The sequence below is a fragment of the Oryza brachyantha genome, chromosome 7 (assembly GCF_000231095.2).
Source record: "Oryza brachyantha chromosome 7, ObraRS2, whole genome shotgun sequence".
Classification (NCBI taxonomy): Eukaryota; Viridiplantae; Streptophyta; class Magnoliopsida; order Poales; family Poaceae; genus Oryza; species Oryza brachyantha.
Window position 1 is genome coordinate 1,937,972 of NC_023169.2, and position 23,079 is coordinate 1,961,050.

The window sequence follows — 23,079 nt, forward strand, 5'->3', positions numbered from 1 at the left end:
TGTTAACATGAACAAATCTGTATACATGTATTTCTACAGAAAATTGTGAACTGAAACAACTGGTGTTAATATTTGTCTTTCTTGCATTGAGGATACGTACATGTTTCTTGAAGCAAGCCTCGATACTAATTTTAGGCCGAACCTAAAGAAACCTCCATAAAGGGTTACAGGTTCTGGTTCGATCAGAATTCAGAAATGGCTGAGCACAGTTTTAGGCCGAACCCAAAGAAACCTCCATAAAATTTTTGAATTCATATACATCGAGAACATTGGGGTGATTTTCTTTTATGAGATATTTCATGTTAACTCTCACCCATATCATTTGGCTTAGGGTCATACTTATAAGTTAAAATTTAAATCTTTAACGTTGATTTTAGAATTTGTTTTACTAAAATTTATTTTTTAACATTGACTTGTAGATGGATAGAAGTACGCATATAAAATATAAACAATCACCCTCTGTGTATCCATCAAAACTATCATTTCTTTGTGTAGGTACCATCAGCGTCCAAGGAGGAATAGCAATTACCAGCCTTGGGTTCATCTTCACTGTGCTGAGCGTGTGACGATATAAACAAAAACAATTATTGGTATAACTTTTTCTCTGTATAGAGGTTTTAAAACCTAAGGACAGAAAATACACTACAATGAGAAAACAGCAAAATCAAACCATGTTTCAAAGTTTTGGAAAGCATCTCAAAAACAAGTTCTTTCGTCCGAGGCCACGTCCTTTTGTAAAAACTAACGAAAAACCCATCAGGGCCTGGTGCGGAAATTGTTATGCGTACGATTCAACTATCCGGACTTACATATGACTCAATTGATCAACGGTTGCAGTGCTACTCACTTGACCCCCTTTTGGCTAATCAATGGTCGCAATGTTTCAGTCGTACGCAGGTAGTACAATTGTTTCGTACGTATAGTGGGACTGGCCTGGTGCATTAGCAATCATGGTGTTTTTCCTTAAAAGATTGAGTTTTACCATATACTAGAACTAAAGCCATAAATTTATGATGTTTTATCGCAAAATTTTCCAGGATAATGGGCTGAAACTGTATTGCTACCTTACGAGTGCAAGTGCAATCTATAAAATCTTGGAGTAGCTAAATTGCCAAGGAAAAGCTAGCCATAGGATGTGAAGCAGCTGAATTTTCTTTCTCGATGCTGCTAGCATCAATTTCGTCTGATATTCACCTTGGGGTCAAACGGCATGTTTATGAAAAAAATACGAATGAAACTTTTATATATGTATTCTTAGCGATCTAAAAATCAATATTGATAAATAAACTTTTATAAAAAAACATAAAATCCACTTTAAATTTAAGGTTAAAAATTTAAAATTTAACTTATAAGTATCAGAAAAAGCGAAAAGACAGGTGTGGTTGTCTTTTTTTGTACGAGGGGATGTCTTCAGTTTTAAAACGTGTACGAGTCTGTGAGACGGCGTGTTAGTCATGATGCATATCATTAATTCAGACCAAAATTAAGTGTTTCATGCAAGAGTACAAGCGCGTGAGCACCAACCAACCCAATGAACTAGCAGTATTTCGTTTCATGGCAGGATTAATATGATACATTATGACATAATATATTTTTTTGGTTAGAATAGTATTGTTGCTGAATTATATGGCGTCATCTTGTTGCTAATCGATATGGTCCCAATTAAACTAAGACGCATATGCCTGGAAGGAACTGAATTGTGCTGCAGGATCTGTTCATCCATCAACATCTGTTTGCTTGGTAGTTCACAGATGCACATCCGACATATACATCATCCGGTCATCCTTTTATGAGAGCAACGACATTTTATCATTGACCTACCATTTACAGAACCACCGAAGACTTTGTCATTCGCTAGTTCCGTTGTTCATATAGTATCATTTCACGTACAGAGATATTGTTTGGCTTTTTAGAGAAAAAGTCAAACGGTATATTTGTAAATAAAAAATATTTATGAATAAAACTTTTATATACGTGTTTTTTATGATATAAAACCAGAGACTGAAAAATAAATTATGATGAAAAAAATCTCTAAAATCAACTTACTTAAAAATTTAAATTTTGACTTGTAAGTATGAGTAAAAGTGAAAGGACGAGGCTATTAATCAAAGTAATTCATAAAATTATGCCAAACATACGAGAGCCTGGCGGATGGGTACTATTAGCCAGGTAGATAGGTCGTGTGGTCAAAAGTGTAAGGTCATTTTTAGATAAAGGTTTCACCGTGTGGTTTTTAATAGCATTATATTCATCGAAATATATTTGAGTGGATGAATAAAAAAGTTTTCTTAATGGAAAATTTTACTCATAGTTTCATACGACAACATATCACTTACATTTTGCATCCAAGTAACTAATAAGGAGATTTTTCATCTTTTAGCATTTAATTCGCATGTCTTTCATCTTTCACCATCTAATTCGCGTGCCTTTCACAATATACCACATGGAGTGCGAATTTCTTTATTCCACAACACTTTCTCATCTTTTCTTCTATTTCATTTTTTCTTCCCATTTTATCTTTTATTTTCAGCCGAATGGACTATTTTGCCTCTAGGTCCACCTATCAGGATATCTGTATGCGACCTGCCAGGAAATAGTACCGGGGAGGCAAAACGACGATATCTGCATGTTGCATGCGATCTGCCAGGTATGATATCCCTTGAGCAGGCGAGGACAATCCATTCCCCTTCTCCGATCCGATCAATCTCAGTTTTTCGGTATTTGTATTCTGGCAGGTGGACCTAGGGGCAAAACAGTCCACCTAGCTAAAAAGAAAAGAAAAATAGGAAAAAAAATGAAATAGAAGAAAAGATAAGAAAGTGGTGTGGAACAAAGAAATTCGTACTTCCTATGGTATATTGTGAAAGGCACGCGAATTAGATGGTAAAGATAAAAGGCATGCGAATTGAGTGCTAAAAAATGAAAAATCTTAATCATAAGGAGTGTTGATTACACGTGGGGAGATGAAACGAATTGTTTCTCGGTATTTGAAGTTTCTGAAATCTGAACTACAGTGGAAGGGCAAGAGCAGGCCGAGAGCCGAGTTGTTTCGAGTATCTGATCCGATCCTCACTCAGCTCAGAGTGATTATTCTCTTTGTAAGGAGAGGGGCATTAGTTGGAATCCTGAAAAAAAAAAAGATCGATTGAGACTCCCTCCTCAGTTCCACGAAGATTCTACGTGCATTTTTCATTGGCAATTCCCTTCTGATCAATTTTATGAAGAAATTACGTTATACTCCCCCGTTTCACAATGTAAAAATTTGTACCCTTATATATATATATATTATATACATTCATCGAGTTAATAAATTTAAGCTAGGCTAGAAAGTCTTACGATATAAAACGGAGGTAATAATGTTATAAATCGTATGGTCATAGTGTTTAACATTATACAAGCTAATTATTTAGCTTTTAAGTGTAAATTCTTTTACCCTTCTATATTCTAAATACCCAACTTATAAAGTATTGGCCTGGCACTGATCTAGTTGCACTCTGTCAAATTCATGTATCACCAATAAAAATTATTCAAAGTATTTAAACTGTGACCGCTATTAACATAGATCATTAATCATGTTTTGATTTGTCGCAGCGGGAGTTATTAACAATTTGATACTACTACATCATATCCATCTTTCGACTTTCACCATCTCCACCAATCAGGTTGGGTGACCTACATCGACCACCTTAAGAGCGCGACCTTGCCATTGCTTGACCGACATCTTTCCTCTTGCATTCCCGTTTTTTAGATTTTACTTATGTTTATAAGTCAAAATTTAAAATTTTAGCCTTAAATTTAAAGTTGGTTTTGAGGTTTTTATTATAGTTTATTTCGTAGATTTGGCTTTTAGATCGATATAAACACGTATATAAAATTTCTATCCATAAATTATTTTTCGTTTACAAATATACCGTTTGGTCTTTACATCGATGTGCCAAAAGATAAACATGTTACTTTTCCCCCCACCCAGTTGCCGGTATACAGAAGAAACATCCTCAGCCTTGTGTTTCCCGTTACCTCAATCAAATGCCAAGAATAATCAGTTTAAAACAAATAATGGTTTTTATTTAGGCGTGATGAAAATAAATGGTCAATGACTGAAGTATGCGTTGAAAATTTGACAAATAAAAAGTAATTTATAAATAAATATATATATATACGTATTATTTTAAAACTTTCAAAATCTACTTTAGATTTTAGGATAAAAATTTAAAACTTGACTTATAAGAGTGAGCACAGTTAAAAAGGACTAGGGGTAACCGTGCAGGAGTATTGTGCAGAGGAGTAGGTCAAACGCCAGTACACATCGATCACCTGCTGTTACTGAACGAACGATCCAAAGCAAGGTCAAAAATGGCCCAAAAAGCAGCTAAAAAAATACAAAAAAAAGGGACACCACCACGACAGCAAATTGGCCGCTCCATACTTGTTCGCGCGCCACCACGCAACGCAAAGCGGCAACACCAAAGTAACCTCCCAACATTTAGCCCTTTTTCTTCAGAAAAAAACCCCCCAAAAAAAAAGGCGTACAAGAAAACGTGTCACGAACCTGCCCAGCAGCTACAAGCCCCTGCGCCGCACACCGACACCCCCCGGGCCCCACCTGCCAGCCTGTACCCACCCCTCCCCTTGCCCTCTCCTAATACACCATCTCCTCCTCACCCCTCTCTCTCTCTCTCTCCATTTTTTACTCCTCCCTCCCTCCACCTCGCGATCCCATCCACCTCTCGCCGCCGCAGCCATGGGCGCCCCCCCTTCCTACGGCGCCCTGCTGCTGCTTCCTCTTCTACTCCCCCTCCTCGCTGCGGGCGCCACGGAGACGTCGCCGGAGCAGCCCGCATTACCCTCCTCCTCCGGTGGGGGGAACGGCACGGCCACGGCTACGGGGGTGAACTCCAACTCGGTGCTGGTGGCGCTGCTGGACTCGCACTACACGGAGCTGGCGGAGCTGGTGGAGAAGGCGCTGCTGCTGCAGGCGCTGGAGGACGCCGTCGGGAGGGGGAACGTCACCATCTTCGCGCCCAGGAACGAGGCGCTCGAGCGCGACCTCGACCCGGAGTTCCGCCGCTTCCTCCTCGAGCCGCGCAACCTCAGGTCGCTGCAGCAGCTGCTCCTCTTCCACGTCCTCCCCGCCCGCATCCACGCTTCCGACGCCGCCGCCTCCTCGCTGCCCTCCTCCCACCCCACCCTCTCCGGCGAGCACGTCGAGCTTGCTCGTGGGGATGGCTCGATGCGGGTCGGCACCGCCGCTGTCACGCGCCCCGACGCGGTGGTGCGCCCCGACGGCGTCATCCACGGCATCGAGCGCCTCCTCGTGCCGCGCTCCGTGCAGGAGGACTTCAACCGCCGCCGCAGCCTCGCCGCCATCTCGGCCGTGCTCCCCACGGGGGCTCCCGAGGTGGATCCCCGGACGCACCGGCTGAAGAAGCCCGCCCCGCCCGTTCCCCCCGGCGCGCCGCCGGTGCTCCCGATCTGGGACGCAATGGCGCCGGGCCCATCCATCGCGCCTGCGCCGGCGCCGGGGCCCGGGTCCGGGAAGCACCACTTCGACGGGCACAGCCAGGTGAAGGACTTCATCCAGACCCTCCTCCTCTACGGCGGCTACAACGAGCTCGCCGACATCCTCGTCAACCTCACCTCGCTCGCGACAGAGATGGGCCGCCTCGTCTCCGAGGGCTACGTGCTCACCGTCCTGGCGCCCAACGACGAGGCCATGACGCGGCTGACGACCGACCAGCTCAGCGAGCCGGGCTCCCCGGAGAACATCCTCTACTACCACATGATCCCGGAGTACCAGACGGAGGAGAGCATGTACAACGCCGTCCGCCGCTTCGGCAAGGTGAGGTACGACACGCTCCGGCTGCCGCACAAGGTGACGGCGAGGGAGGCCGACGGGTCGGTCAAGTTCGGCCACGGCGAGGGCTCCGCCTACCTCTTCGACCCGGACATCTACACCGACGGGAGGATCTCCGTGCAGGGCATCGACGCCGTGCTCTTCCCGCCCCAGGACACCGCCACCGGCGGCTCCGACTCCTCCGGTTCCTCCCCCTCCGCGCCGGCCAGGAAGGCCCCCGCCGTCACCGCCCATTCCAAGTCCAAGCTCCGACGAGGTCAGTAAAAATCCACACTAATTAATTAATTAAGAGGTTAATTAGTGGGAATACTTGTGATTAGAGTAAAACCGCGCGGTAAAAACGGGAGTGAGTGTCGGTGGGGGGAGTTTTTGCCGATGGAGGTGGTGGGTCGCTTTCGCGGGTTGTTGCTGCAATTTGCCGGGAATCGAAGCAAAGGCGCATCCAGCAAGGCCACCCACGCATCTCACCAACATTTTGCTGTGTTAATTAAGTACTACTCGTACTAATTTATTAATAATAATACCAATAAACATCACGCTTAACCAGCTTAATCATGCCGGAGCCTGCAATTCTTAATAAATTCTGCCTCGCTGTAGTCACCTCCTGAGGCTGCGGGTGGGACCCTCTGCACAGCGACCGTACTGTAGTAAATTGGCGGCACGGAATTCCGTTGGGTGGTGGTGGGGGGGGGGGGGGGGGGGGGGAGGGAGGAGAGCGTGGCACGGGGAGGTAAATTAAATGCAAGCGTGGCGCCGCGGGCGCGTGGTTAATTTTCCCGTGAATTTTGGCTGGGAGGAGGGGGAGGAAACCGCGTGGGTACGGTGCTTGACAGCGAGGGCTGAGCTGTCGGTTTGACACCGAAGGCTCAACCCAGCTGAGCTGGATGGGGTGGGGCCTAGCTGTCAGCGTGAGGATGGGGTTGACTCGTGGGGCCGGATCGCGCGTCTTGCTGGGACCCACTTGTCTGTGTCTGGGAGGGTTGGTTTGTTTTTGTGCGCCTGTCTCTTCGTCTGTTGCACTTGAGACCGAGCTGTTAGAGCAGCCAAATTACTCTCTGATGACAATGTAAACCTTGATTTTTACACCATTCAACTTTGCTTTATAGGATATGCTTTTATGTTCTGCAATAAGAGAATGGAAAGCCATACCCCATTAAACAACACTTATACTAGTTATAGGAATGTTTGCCAGTTGTGCTCTACTTATAATACTACTATTGTCTGAAATAGACAAGTATGATTCCCTTTGGAAGCAAAGACTACATAGATCAATTTTGATAGGCAGATTATTGGCGTCAGGTAGTGATGTGACAGAGTACCTATAATGTGATGCAACCAATCTAACACCAACACAAAACTATGCATATATAATTATGCTGATTTGCAGCTAATCAGCACTACTATTCTTAATGCATTATATAACTGTTGACACCTGCCTCCTTGGCTTCATTGTACATTGCTTAACTCTCACCAGGTCTCCTAAAATCATATTGTCGTTGTCGCCTTGATGTTTCAGGGAAGTTGTTGGAAGGGGCATGCCAGGTGATGGGCTTCCTAGGCGCGAGCTGCCAATAGACACGGTGACAATGGCCGGCTTGATGGACAAATATGTATATCTGCCTCTGCTTTTTGCCCAACTCATGACGCTGAAACATGAACCGAAACGAAGACTACAGATGATGACTGGTTCGATGGTGGATGGATGGATGGACAAAGATTATGGTGGTTTTTTAAGCTTAATTAAGAGGAGGAAATAAGGTGTCATGGGGACGAGTTGAGACGGATGGTAGACCTTGTTTGGTTATTGGAGGTGGAGGGAAAAGGAAAAAAAAAGGCTGGAAATTTGTTTATACTGGTCACTGAAGATCAACACCGATGTATAGCAATTAAACTTTCTATTTTTTATTTGTTCTATTTTGTTTGTTGATTATGTTCAGCTCTTTTTGATAATGAGGAATTCCCCCAAAATGAAGTGTTCATAAAAGTTCAACCTCGTCCTAAAGTAACTAAAGACAAAAATAAAAGAAAGTTTTGATAGCACTAGAAGTTACTTCTAATACCATTAATGGTTACTTCTATTTTCTCATCGTAGTTACTTTTAATACTGAAAAGAGTTGCTTCTGTTTATGAATTATGATTAGAAGTCGCTTATCCCTCTAGAAAGTTACATCTATGTTTCAAAGGGACTTCCTTTTAGCACTGTAGTTAATTCTAATACCGTCGAGAGTTACTTTTATCTTTTTTTTAGTTACTTCTAATATAATGCTGATTACTCTTATTTTCAAAAAAAAAAATCGAGTTATTATTTCAAATAAAGAAAATCCATGTATTTTATTTACTTATGAATCTTGAAGTAATATTTCACACAGTTCATCCACTGCGTAATTATTATTCCAAGTGCTCCGAAGAGTTACTTCTGTAATTTGAGTTTCTTTCAAAATATTTGAATATATTCAACATTGAACTCGTTATTTGTTATATATTTTAAGTGGAGTACAATGTTTCAAACATATCTTTAAGAGTCTTGGCGTGAGATTCAGCATGTGCAGTGTTCACCCGCCGACACTGTTCATGTGGCTAGGGTACACGATTAACCGAAGCCAAACCAACCCGACATCAAATAATCCGGTCAAATATACCGCAGCATTTCTCACTAATCGAATTTAGTGCGAGTAATTCAGCCATGGGTCTCGGTTAACCGAACGGACTAACATACTGGAATTGCTAAGCCTATGAAGGATCCTTTTTTAGCAATAATGCAAACTTACAACTGCTAGCTGGTTACTTTGTGTAATATATTGTTTGATGTTAACTTGCAATTGTTTAGTGTTAAAATATTTTTAATACAAAAGAAGTGTTGGCTAAATTTATTGGTGCTTTCTGCAATTTTCTGGATCCCCTGGACCAAAGATCGAACTGAAACGACCGAAACCAAATAGCTCAATTTTCGGTCTCATGTTTTGTTGACTGGGGCTTTTAAAGTGCCAAGATGAGGGTCTATTCGTTACAAAGAAAAAACAAATAATCCAATTCCTAAGAATTGGATTCCAAGCTATTCGGTTTACAGAAATGATGTATAAAAAATTCAAAAAAAATTTCCTTTCCTACAAGATATAGAGAAAAAAAATATAGGAAAATTTCCATCCACTTGAACTTCTTGCAAAATTTCATATGAGTTGTATTGTCGTACATCTATATGCCCCCCCCCCCCCCCCCCCTTATTCTCTGCATGGCCAAATGTCCACCCCTACATGTGGCAATAATTGGTAACTATTTTTCTAATTTGAACTGCAATCAGAATCCTCTATTTCAAAGCTCTTCCATCGAACTATTTTACTAGTACATTTCAGTTCTATTTTTTTGGTGCATGGTATAAAAGCTAGATCACCAAATGACATGTAACTAGTATCCCTACAAAAGACGAATTGAGCTACGTCCGTCCGGTCGATAATCTACAGATGGGTCTATATTGCCACAGAAAATTGTGAAAAAAACAACAGGTTTAGTAACGTAGATTGGCCCGTGAATAAAAATAAAGGATATTGATATATTACCATAGCTCATAATGTTTATAATATGTTGCATATATATTGGTCATTAAAGGGGGTCCACAGAAAATATGAAAAACGAAAAAGTTGTAAAAAAATGAAAGATGTTGATATATGTTATATGTACGAATGTTTACGAAATTCTGTATAAAGGGGTCCATAGCTCAGTGGTAGAGCAATTGACTGCAGATCAACTACTTTGGTTGGGCCCTCCTCTTATTTTGACATTTTTTTTCATTTTTACCTGTCTTGTATCATTTTTTACTTTTGATATTATTTATTTTTCATATTTTTATTGTCATTGCATTTTTGTTTTTACTTGTATTTTAGCTTTTTTTTACTTTTGATATTATTTACCTTTCAACTTTTTATTGGCATTGGATTTTTTTTTCTGCATGTGCATCTTTTTTTATATTTTCTCCCGTCAAAATAGTTATGTTTAGGACAATATTTGTTTAAACTTTTAAAATTCCAACAATCAACAATTTCTTAAATTAACAAATTACATGCAGCGATTTTACTTGAAAAGTACTATCATAATATCTGAAACTTATTAGATTTTATAAATTTATTCTAATATAAAATTAGTTCTCAAAACTTTAGAAGGTTGACTATATCGATTCTAAACGACAAATACTTTTTGATTGAACGGAGTATTTATCTGTATATTTTGATGTGAACTTTAATTAGATATTGCCTCATTGGCATAAATTTTATCAGTGTAACTTTTTTCCTTTCTTATATGTACGTCGGTGTCACGGGAAATATGATCCATGTGGCAATGGTTTAGGAACATACATTTGTCTCCCCCAAGACTTAGGGTGCTCAAGCCAGCCAAAGAGCCTGGTAGAACCTTTCGAGCGGGACCAACCCCGCATATCGGATCCAAGGGGCGGATCCTGATATCTCCCATTAAAACAATTGGAGCCCCGACGAATACCCCTCTAAAATTTTATGACAAAAATTAATAGAAATAGAGAGCTGAAACTCTATCTAAAGTATTCAAAACATCCTAATCTCATTGGCTAGATCGGCCGCTGGCATCCAAGGTGGCCACCAGCCTAAAAGGCCTGACTTGGTTGGCGCTTAAGCCGAGGGCATTCCTAGTACAATACACTAGTTATGATTTTTATATTATTTTTTATGTTATCAATAAACTAGTACTAGACATCGATCTTACAATATTCATAAAGAATTTAATGTTACTTACCTCTTGTTATGTCTTGGATGTCGTACAAATCATGTCTCATGGAAGATATGATTTTCTTATTTTTTTTATTTACTTACTTGCTATATTATCTTATAACTTATTTAATTTTACATATTGTTTCATTGTGGTAAAAAAAATGCGCTGATAGGCCAAACATTTGGGAGCGAATCAACCCTTAACTACCCCCATCTACTGTATCCAATGACATAGGCACGAGGCAACAGATGAAGTGGATGTTTGGATCCAGTGACTTTTTTTTGTCCCTTGTCACATTGGATGTTTGAACGTTAATTAGGAGTATTAAATATATACCAATAACAAAACTAACTGCATAAATAAAGACTATTTCATTAGATAATTTTTTTAAATCTAATTAATCTACGATTAGCGAATGTTTACTGTAGCATCACATTCGCTAATCATAGACTAACTAGGCTCCATAGATTCATCTCGTAAAATATTCCATAGTATGAATTGAGTTTTATTAATAGTCTATATTTAATATTTCTAATTACTATCTAAATATTCGATGTGAGTGACTAAAGAGGATCCAAACACCCCCGAAGCCCGGCGGGGCAGGACTTCGTTGGAACGGAGGATTGACCGACACAAGTGTATAACGCTCTCTCCCTATGCGCAGTACATGTCATTAGTGGTCTCTTCGCCCCTGACTTAGCCCTGTTTAGCTCGAAAAAAAATTACTATTTTATTGGACGTTTGATCGGATGTCAGAAGGAGTTTTCGGACATGAATGAAAAACAAATTTCATAACTTGCTTAGAAACCGTGAGACGAATCTTTTGACATGATTAATTCATCATTAACACATATGGGTTGCTATAACACTTATGGTTAATCATAGACCAAGTAGACTCAAAACATTCATCTCACGATTTCTTTCTTAATTATGTAATTAGTTTTTTATCTATATTTAATGATCTATTTAGATGTCTAAAGATTTGATGTGATGGTTTTGAGAATTTTTTTTTAAGTAGCTAAACGGGCCCTCACTCACTGGTGGCCTGGTGGACAATACAAGGCGTACAAAACCTCCTTACGGCACATTGGCATATCCCTCGTTTATTAGTTTTATCTGCCTTGAGATGGCGCCCCCTTGGAAGTATATAACGAGTGAATTGTGTGCAAGGTCGTATTTTCATGATGATTAAATACCACCCTGCGCTATCTTCATCCCGAAATATAGCAACTTGTAGCATTTAAATTTTATCAAAAACATAACACTTTATTTGCCTACATTTTCATCTTAACCAATCACCTTTCAGTATTTAATTTCTATACCTATTTTATTCTTTTAATAAATTTTATATAAAATGACTGATCCAATATATATCTAAAAATCAATTACGTTATCTATTAAAAATCAGCGCGAACATACGTCATTGCGTGTTTTATGGTCAAAACTGGTGACAACGCCATATGACGTCATATCTTCAATTTTATTTAGACATATATCTGGATACTGTAAACCAACCTAGAATTAGGAATGAAATAACGACTACATTGTATGTATGTGCTTGTCCTAAACCACGCATCAGTAAAAATACTGAAACAGTACAGAGTCCCCATGTATATGACACTATGATTATAGTGTTGGTTTGGACCTAATTGTTTTGAAGGAATAGTAAGACTGGAGGATTATGAGTTAGCTATACACTTCAATACTGTGGGAATTAAACCTCATGAATTCTGAGAAGAAGTGCATTCAGATGCATCATGGAAAAATTGCAGGAAAACTGTCATTTGAAATACTATCTTTTATGTTTGCATCACCTAGCAACCATAGTAGTAGCTTATGTCTTTTCTTGCCAGGAAATTTTCCAAGAGATTTCTCTGGATGCAAAAGTTCATGTGTTTCACACACACAACTGGCTGCAAAGGAATATTTTCTGAGTTTTTCCTATAGCTCAATCCTGTAAACTGAATGATGCATGCAGGATTTAATCCTCTGGATTTGGAAATCCTGAGTTTTTGATGTGAAATAATGCCGTATATGGAGATAATTTATTTCAAAGTTAGTTTCATAGACTAATCAAAGGGTCCATAGCTCAGTGGTAGAGCAATTGACTGCAGATCAATAGGTCACCGGTTCGAACCCGGTTGGGCCCTCTGTAATTTTTAATTCTGAATTTAAAACTGCCAATCTTTTATCGCAATCTATAAAACTCACTGAACTTAATTTAAAACCACCTTCTATTTTTTTCAATCTCTTGTCACAATCTATAAAATTCACATAATTTAATTTAAAATCACCTTCATTTTTTACATCACGCAGGATCTACAACGGCCAATCTTTTATCATAATATATAAAACTCACAGAATTTAATTTAAAATCACCTTATATTTTTTTCAATCTTTTATCACAAGCTATAAAATTCACATAATTTAATTTAAAGTCACCTTCATTTTTTTTAAATCACGCAGGATCTACAACTGCCAATCTTTTATCCCAATATATATAGAATTGTCGATCTCTTGTTAGGACATGTTCAATAGGAGAGTTTATTATGGCTTCTATCTCGAGCCACGTCAGTATAAAAAGTTCATCATACAAAGAACCATCTCCCAAACTGACTCTTTATAATTATAGACTAATTAATTATTCATTCGTATTCCATCTGGTCAATGCCTCTGATTAGAGTCAGCACACGCACAAAGCAGATTTTCTAGTTGTCTTCTTGTTTTATGCGCTAAGAGTCGATGTTTTGTTGGCTCCATGCAAATCAATTTATTTTTTTCTCTTCTATCTCTCTCTTATACGACAATAAGAGCCCTCTACACCTTCCCTTAGGAATCAAGATTTATCAAAAGATTCATAGGTTTGACCCCTTAGAAATGGGATTAGTCAAAGAAGCTATCGCTTTTAAACATGTCGTCATTGGAAATACGCTTGTCAAAATGTTTATTAGTTTGCTCATCTTAAAATATTTCAATTTATGTTATATTTTAAAAAAATTAAGATTAATGTGAGAAATGGTTGTGATATAATGGCGTATTTAGGAAAAAGGCTACCAGGCAAACGTACATGTACTTGCTAACCCGCACGAAAGCAACTTTCTACGTACAACTTTATATATAAAAACTTTATATATACATATTATATATATAAAAAATTCACATATATTTTTTTAAGTATATAATCTTTATAGATACATTTTTAATTAAGATAATATTTTCAATGTGTATTTTTTTACTAGATACTTTAGATGTTTAATTTATTTCACATATAAATTTCAACTTTCTATGTATAAAAATGAAAATTTATGCATATAAACCCCAAGTGTACTATTGCTTTTTTACATGAGTCCAAATTTTCCGATCGTCAGCTGAGCACGCCCGGCCCGTGCGCGGGGGAGCAATCCGTGCGTTGCGCAAAGCAAAACGAAACAAAACCTGCACATCTATCTGTCCATCCGAAACCCCGCGCACTTCTCGTTTCCTCGTCTCGCCGGCACGGACCACGGAGCAGGGAAAAGGATATCCACTCACTTATTCTTTTCATGCTTGATCGTAACAAATGCCTAAGTTTCGGTCTCGATTACAGAGACGGATATACGATGAAAATAGATAAACTTAATAGATAAACTTTACGTGAAAAAATTTCGGAACTGGGAACCCCCCACCGTCATCCTGGCTCTGCCCCTGCCACGGAGGGTGGACAACCTCGACCTCCCTTCTCTTCACCGACGAGGCTCACCGTCCTGCTCGCCGGCGAGATGGAGCATTGGAGCTCTACCACAATAACGAATGGCATCGCATGATATACCTGTGTTTTATTGACGAACGAGATAAAAGAAAAAGATTTTCTGATTGATTATTTTTTTAATAGTACTATGCGTTTGCTTCGATAAAATTTCACCACCGCACGCAAGCTCGATTTGAAACAGCCGTTTTGTTTACTTTTATAAGGTTAAGTACGTGTTCGAATGTTTTTCTAATGGCTAAACAGCATATTAAAAAAAAGATGATTTCATAGGATGGTTGCATTTAAAATCATATTGATCTATTTAAAACAAAAATTGGTTAGCATCTTTTGCTATAGGAATGTTGTTTATAAAATCGTATTAATATATTTTAAAACTTATACATAATATTTAATTAATTATATGACAATTTGTCTTTGTGCTTTTGTTTATAACTAAAAATTTAGATTATTAATCTTAAATTTAGAGTTGATGTTAAGGTTTTTTTACCGAGATATGTTTTTTCAGTATTTGCTAGATCACTAAAAACACTGATATAATTTTTATTAATAAATTATCGTTCGTTTCCGAATATACCGTCCTTTTTCATCCGTCGTCTGGTCTAGCTAGAAGGCGAAATAAGCAGGTTCGCATAGGGAGATGAACAACGAAATTAAGGTACGTACAATTATATATATTTAACTTTAACCATTGTATCGCACAGTCATTTTGCTAGTTTAAATACAAGTAGTACTACTTTGTGACAGAGTACCATGAGTATACGAGACATAGCACGTGTACATATAACTTCCAATAAGCGCATAAAAACACTGGTATCTCATCAGTCACTACATTTCGGCAAGTTATCTGAACCTGAACAGTAATACTACCTCAATTTGAAGTCGGTTCCTCACAATAATCCGATTAATGTTACAAATAATTATGACTCGACAAAAGAATAGGAGGGAACAGTGCTACAAGAAAGGCCAGATTGATTGAATTCTTAGCCCTTACTTCCCATGGAGCATTTCGGCAGGTGTTAGAAAGTGGAAGCACACCATATTGCTACCCAACGATTATTTGCAAGCTAGTTACAGCCGATCTCTGCATTCAGGTCATCACCCACCGATGAACCCGAGCTGGTGAAGGATGAAGGCCAGGATCAGCATGACAATAGCAAGGATCAAGCCTTTCCTGCCTAAGAGCCAGTTCTTGGCCTTCTTCGCGGCTTCTACCCCTTGCTGTGCTCGGTCCATCCATCTCATCTGGATATAGAACAATGCGGTAAACGATTCATCAGTATGATTCTGGCTTGACATTTAAGTACACTTCAACTATGTGACTTGGATTGGATTGAGTCGAGGCTGAAGAAAGATGAAGCATTTTTCGTAGGAAAATACAAACAGCTAATCAAAATGGAGCCATAAAATATCTATCCATAGAACCAACACATCCCTTAAAGCTAATGTAGAGTATAGTTTGTTAATGCACAGTCAATGGAGAACATCACAGCATAAGCAGGGCTATGTATGAGTTACACGTGTCAACCAGGCAAGAACGATGAACATAAAGCTAAGAGCTAGATATAGTTGATGGATGTGGGATGTTAGATTAGTTTTCTCACCATTCTATCCAGCGCCTCAGGAGACAATGAAGACAAGGCTTCCTGAGCTTTGGCAGCATCCTCCTTTGACATTTTCATTCCAAACTGCTCACTAACTTTTGACATCATCTCTGGACTAATGTTCTTCATCATAGATGCATACATCTGTTATTAAATTAGAAAAGATACATATGTTAAAGTAAAGCCAAACATTTTTGCCAGGCAACAAATTCATTCAAAATTTCCTTCTGTTACAAGATTCTATACCTTCCGCATCGCAGGGTCTTTCATAGCATTTTTCATGGTTTCCTGCATATCAGCTGTAGAAGGTGCACCAGCAGACGATGATTCACCAATCCTTACATTGCTTAATTTTTCATCAGGATTTTCCATTATATTTTGAGAAGATGAAGGTTGGCTATTATCCACTGATCTCTGGGAAGTACTACTTGTTGTGGCCCTTGATGAAGATTGAAACTTATTCTCTGGTCGCAAGGGGGCAGTACTAGGTCCACCCATATTAGAAGCGAAATTCAGCATATTTTGTAATTCATCAGGAGACATATTCCCAATCATATCAGATGCCATCTTAAACATCTCAGGAGACACTTCTGGCATATTAGGGCCCGAATTTGGACTGGAGCTTGTTCCGTGAAGTGAAGAAGCAGCTTCAAACATTTTCTGAAGTTCTTCTGGTTTCATTGTGCCAATCATATCGCTGGCAGTTTTTACTAGTTCAGGTGACATTCCCTCCATTCCCAGCTTCGATAAGCCATTAGCATCGATGCTTGAAGGACCTGAACGTGTAGAGTTCCCTTCTCCTTCAGTAGGTTGTGAAACAGTGTATCCAGGGGATGAACTCATTTGACTGCTTGATGGGTTGGAAGCATCCTCTTCTACTTCTTCAATTACAACACCTTCAAGCAGTAACATAAAAAAGAATCAAGTCCCATGAGCCAAAATTTAGTAGTACCAGGGTCCAACTAATGGAAAGGTACAACATAATCAAGCCTAAGCTTGATTTAATTTCTTTCCTTATTAAGCTATTTATGCCTAATTTTCACCAGAAGGACCAGTTTATGCAAAAGAAAGAAGAAATATGCATGCATCATAAAAGGAATCCTCAACCATGGAGATTCCATACACAGTATGCTGCTGAACTAGTGGTAAGGAAAGTAGGAAACATAAACACCAATACAATTTGTTTCGTCTCATGAAAACAAATATCGAGGCAAGTACCTTTTGGATGCTTCACTCCTTTCCCTTCCACTGCAAGTTTTTCTTCTGCATCTCTGCATCACGGAAGGAATCAGCAGGGCATTGACAGGTAAACACTAGTGTGTGAATTTCAATGTCAGCAAAAATGATATTTTGGGGAACTTTCACTTAATGCATATGACAAACAAATCCATCAGTGTGGCAGTGATAATTAAAAACAATTGTGTCCTTCAAATAAGGTTATATGATTGTTCATATTGGGGACTTTTAAAAAGGTGCATTTAATATTTCAAGCCTATAATTGACAGCTGTACCTCAGAACTGCAGCAATAGTTTCATCATCTGGGGAAAGTTCATGTGCTTTACTCAAGTCAACAACAGCAGCCTAAAAGTATTTCAACATCGTTACAATAGTTGGGAAAAACACAGAAAAGAGCTTTGCATGCCAGAAGAAAGGGCCAAGCAAATCATACTTCCAGGTTTCCTAGTTCTTTGTATGCCTGGCCCCTCCTGTAGCATGCTTTGACGTTGTTCGTATCATAACTTAGTACCTGTAATTTGGTAGCTGAATCAGCTCGAGGTGAAAGAAGAGTTGATGTGTCCAGTGGAACTCAACAAAGCAAACAAACATAACTGCTAGAATAAAATCAAACCACGGGTGGCAAAGGTGGCAATCAGAAGCAACAGAATAGTGTATTCAAGATGGTGGTGACTAATTTAATAGGAGCAACTCATTTTATTTGTCAGCAGTTAATTGTAGAGAAGCTTGGTACACTTCTTAACCTATATTGTTTTTTACTTTACACTGCTAGTGCTAGGGCAGTTTACACATATGACACATTTGGTACATCAAAGACAAACAAAACTAACATGATGAATGTGCTGCCTTTTTTAGTAATAAAACAAGGAATTCACAATAGACATACCTCTGAGCCTTCATTTATGCATTCCTCAAAATTCCGTGTTTTCAGGTAACAAGCCATTAAATTAAGAGTGCACACCAACTGCAGAGAATGTGCTGCTTGCGATGGTATATTCTTTAAGTTATCCTTGGCCTAGTCAGGAAAAGAATACAATTTAACTGACATGTCATTCAAATTTATACAAAACTTTACTTAGAAAATGAAGGGTTCAGATCCGAAACGCACAAGCTTGTACTTGGCAGCAGCTTCAGCATACTGCTCACGCTTATGAAGTTCATTTCCCTGAAATTAAAGAAAAAATGAAACAAATAAGGGCAATATTATGGGAATAAGAAATGTCTATATTACATAAGAAGTTCAAAATTAGGAAGTTAGCAAGTTCAGATTAGTTAAATAATTAACAAGGTGCAATGTTTTATTAGACAAGAGAATATTGGTAGATGTGCAAAGAAGCCAAAGATGCAGTAGACAGTCAACACAAAACGGTGTGTGTAAAGGGGAAAAAAAGGGTTTTAACTAGTATTCTTTTGTTCGGTGTTCAGTGTTGACAGTAGCATGAACTTCATATTTATGTTTTCCAGCACTCCACTGGTTAACTCAGGGTGACCCAAACCTATATAGCATGGACCTCATAGCACATAGAGTGTTCACCATCTTTTTTCATTTTAACAATTTGCGCACTTGTCATTGTCCAAAAGTGTAAACAAAACTAAGAACACTACATACACAAAGATATGCAGTATGAAACCCTATAAAAAAAATCAAACTGATTCAATCTGAATTCCAACAGATTATAATAGTAAAAGATGAAGTTGGACTGCTATATATACCTGCTGCTTTAACATCTTGGCACCAGATATCACATACGACATCTGTTGCTCTGCTTGAACCTTCATTGCCGCAACCTCCTCAGGATTAGCATTGGCCAGTTTCTCGGCCATATTAAGCATTTCATCTGGTCTTGTTTGATTCAGCTGCTGCGCAGCTCGTTTAAAGTCATCAGCTCTCATATTCTTCATGCTCTCAGATGCTAATTTTACCAGGTTAGGATTTGACAGAAGCTGCAATAATCCCAATCATAACAAGAAACTTGTCAACTCTCGTGCATGGCATCTACTAAAATAACCAGCAATATTAAGCAACAAAATAGATCAGTATGAGAGACCTCTAGGTCACTACAAGCAAAATATGCCATGGGCACCATTTGGCATCATTGAGTTTGTATGGCGCAATGCTGACAAAGTCTAAACAGATGTAAGGACATGCAGAAACTCCAGTTGTTGAGGCAAGGTCATAAACTAATGTGCAAAAGACCCAGCAACTACGCTCCTATTGCTTATAGTTTATACAATCATCAGTTGTTTATATCAAAATAAAGTTAAAACACATACCATTCGCCGATCGTAATCAGCAATCAATTAACCAAATACTAAAACCCAACCTGGAGCCCACAACTCACTGTCTAATTTGACTTCGAGAGTGACACCAATGTTTTCCTTGCGTACAACAGTAAGATCATTTGACTTGAGATAATACTATGAGCTACTAGTAACTAGTAAGACCAATTCAACCCTACGATCTCATGGCACGGAATCAGATTTCTCCTGGACGCGAACGAACTCAACGAGATTGAGCTCCACGTACACATGCATTTCCTTGCGATGGCCTAGCCACAATCCGCGGACGGATTCGAACTCGACACGATTCAATTTGACCTAAACGCTAACTATACCGAACTGAGCGCGATTTCCTCGCGATCTAGAGCTCTAACAGCACCAAAAACCACCCCCAGATCAGCATCAGCGACGGGACGACGGATCGACAGACCGGTCGATGGGGCGGATCTAACCTGCTGCTGCATCCTGGCGAGGTCCGCGGGGGACATCTTGCTCATCTGCTCCTGCGCCAGCCGCATCATCTCCGGATCCATCATGGCCGCGCCCGATCCGATCCGATCCGATCCAAGCAGCCCCTCCCACCTCCACCTGCGCAGCGCCGGGCGGCGGCGAGATCTTCTCGCGGCAGCGGATTTCCGGGAGCTTCTCGTCGCTCGGCTCGCGGTCGTGTTTGGGAATCGTGGGGGGTTTGTGCTCCTGTGCTTCTTGGCCTGTGCGGTCGTGCGCTTTCCCTTTTTGTTACTCTGCGAGGACGTAAACGGAGTCGAAATCTACTTCGCATAGGAAAACGGAATCGAATACGATTCGAGATAAATACGGTGACCTCAACTAAGCATAAAATTTTAAAGAAATATAACTTGTTATGTTTTATATAAGTATAAAACTAATCGATATTTTTAAATATAAATGATTACTAATAACATAACAAGAAACATCTGTGATGACTTAGGTGTCGTGGGACCATGGATATCTAGATTGTTTGAAGTTAGTTATTGAGAATGAGCTAGGATTAACGTTGATTGGGTCGTTGGGATGAATTTATTTAGGTTGGACTGATTGGATTGAATGGTTAATGTATTAGTCCGGATATCCGAAAAATATCTGGATAGTATATGACCGTTATCCAATTCTGACGGATATCACTCTTGTCGTATTTGTTTTCGTATCCGAAGAAAAAAATCTGATTCCGATTCCGAATTCGAAAATTTTCAGAACTATTCTACCGAAGCTATACGAATATGAAAAATAGTCTGATTGGACAGAAATTATCCGAATCACTTTAAATCCTTCTCTCTGCTCTATAATATACTCTGTATAACTTATAACTATTTTTTAATCGTATAATATAATGTGTGTATGTAAGATGCATTAACTAATATAATTTTTTCTCTAAATTTTATTCATTTTAAATTCTTCACCATCAAATACATCCAAACATATTATATACATCTAGGAAATCTAAACGAGAAAGTGGTTATAACTCTTTCTTAATCTTTGTGGTAGTGTCGGTGCTAGATGTGCTTTATATTATTGGATGGATTGAGTATTTATTTATTTGATAATTATTATTTACTCTCTGAGCAAGAAAAAATTGTTAGAGCGAATCTATAAGATAAGCTGACCGTAAAAATTATCACATCATATTTTATGCTTATATAAAGAAGAGAGAGAAATGAGATAGAAGAAGAAAAACATGCTAAAACACCGAGTGTTTGAGAGGTGGCCATATATTTATTATACGGTATATGTTTATGTGCAACTGTGGGATATAAGTTGACTTTATATTAGCTCTTTATAATAAAAAATTAGAGATAATAGTTAGTTCATTTATTAACCTTAATGTTTACTCGTGTTTCACGCGGAAAAGGTCCCACTGTTGGTCGAATTTTATTTGCTTAGCTCCATTACACTTTCTTAAAAGAGAGTTTTATATAACGTGTCACATGATTATTGGATAACCAACAATCTTATAAACTGCAAGTTTGAATCAGAGAGAATTAAAATTATAAGGACTGTTACTTTTGCTCTTTTTAAAATTTAAAAATGTTAATTTTTAGGTCTAGATTTGTGTTGATGCAAAACTTACACCAAAAGCGTCAAAGACATAAGAGATCTACTTAACTCTACTGTCTATATCCGGTTGGATATAGCAACTATTTTTTTTTAATTCAGGCTTAGTCTAAGTTATGAACTTAGCCTCTCAAATAATCTAATCTGAAATTCATGTTCGTATGGAGATTTGAAACCAGCCTTGAGTCGTAGGTTCTAAATCTTGATGTTCAGGATCCATGTCAGGCAATTTAACACTATAATTGATAGGAAATTAAAGGATTTGATTAAATCAAGCAAATGGTCGGGCAACGGCTTGATAGGAGATGTTGAGATCAGCTGATTGACTAATAAGGTAATCAACTATATTATCGAAGTAAAAGCAATAAGTACGTAAGAACTTGCATAGATTATTGGCTTCAACTAACTGATCTCACCAACTAAAATATATAAAACATCTAACTTAGTTTAATAAGAATACTCTTGACAGATCATATGCTTTAACAAATCAAAACCATGTTTGATTTTTTTCTTACAATGTTTGATCATTTATCTTATTTAAAAAATTATAGAAATATCATTTATTTTGCTTGTGACTTACTTTATTATCAAAAGAACTTTAAGTATAACTTATCATTTTTTATATTTATACTAAATTTTTAAATAAGATGAATAGTTAAACGTTGTAACTAAAAAATCAAACATCTTATATTACGAAACGGAGACAGTGCCAATATAATAAGTCGATTAATATAATAAGTCGATGACCATTAACTACAATCTAAATAATAGCGGGCGTGGATCTACCAAAATAAGCCATCTATAATCTTGAAAGATCAGATGTAATCAAGATAGAATAAGATTATGTTTAATAACGATAGATTACACAATTATCATATTCACACTAGTTATCAATCTAATGATACGATGGCTTATATTTTTATATAAAAGCAAAATAACTTACAGCGATGAACAATGAATAAGGACTATAAGGTATGTCAACTTTATTAAATATGTAACGAGGTAGTACGAAAGCAAACATAACATTTGAGTATGAACGTTTGTGAACGGAAGCGGCAGCGGCATTAGCCGAAGAAAATTGGTGTGATTGCAAATGTTTTATGAAAACAAACCGATGACGTACCAAAAAAACTGATGGAAACATCTTCAATTGAAGATTTAACACACATGGGTTACTGGTTATTTAATTTATGGTTTACCAATCACTAGTCTCTACCAACCTCATCGGTATGCTTGTGATAAACGGAAGCAAAATCGCTTATTAACGATTAAAAATAATTTATCGATAAATTTTTTATATACAAGTTGCAGTGATCTAAAAGCCTTCCTCTTGGAAGAACATCACAACCATCTCAAATGGGTTCAGATCACTGTACTTTTGGGTCAGAAAGGTCAAATGGAGCCGGCACTTCATATTCTTCGTAGCTCAACCATGCTCATGAAGATGGAGATAAATTCAGAGGCGGTAATAGCGACTGAAAATGGGGCAAGCATTTCGTTTGGTCGCCATGGAGTTTGTTCGCAAGGCTGACCATGGCAACGTTGTGGAAGTTGT

The 23,079-nt window shown here is 38.6% G+C and overlaps 2 protein-coding genes and 1 non-coding gene across 3 annotated transcripts; 2 read left to right on the plus strand and 1 right to left on the minus strand.

Moving 5' to 3' along the window:
• Nucleotides 1–4,707: 4,707 nt before the first annotated feature.
• Nucleotides 4,708–7,752, plus strand: LOC102716611 (fasciclin-like arabinogalactan protein 15). Its single transcript, XM_040526190.1, has 2 exons — nucleotides 4,708–6,110; nucleotides 7,371–7,752. Exons 1-2 carry the CDS (start codon nucleotides 4,742–4,744, stop codon nucleotides 7,427–7,429), a joined length of 1,428 nt encoding a protein of 475 aa, XP_040382124.1. The 5' UTR covers nucleotides 4,708–4,741; the 3' UTR covers nucleotides 7,430–7,752.
• Nucleotides 7,753–12,666: 4,914 nt separating this feature from the next.
• On the plus strand, nucleotides 12,667–12,738 carry TRNAC-GCA. Its single transcript has one exon. It is a non-coding gene; the product is annotated as a tRNA-Cys (tRNA).
• A 2,349-nt stretch (nucleotides 12,739–15,087) lies between these two features.
• On the minus strand, nucleotides 15,088–20,177 carry LOC102712918 (outer envelope protein 61). The gene is made up of 10 exons (XM_006657402.3): nucleotides 19,907–20,177; nucleotides 18,888–19,118; nucleotides 18,283–18,339; nucleotides 18,061–18,189; nucleotides 17,608–17,685; nucleotides 17,449–17,519; nucleotides 17,156–17,208; nucleotides 16,184–16,833; nucleotides 15,938–16,081; nucleotides 15,088–15,578 (listed from the first exon to the last, which is right to left on the minus strand). Exons 1-10 carry the CDS (start codon nucleotides 19,988–19,990, stop codon nucleotides 15,432–15,434), a joined length of 1,644 nt encoding a protein of 547 aa, XP_006657465.1. The 5' UTR covers nucleotides 19,991–20,177; the 3' UTR covers nucleotides 15,088–15,431.
• Between the last annotated feature and the right edge of the window lie 2,902 nt (nucleotides 20,178–23,079).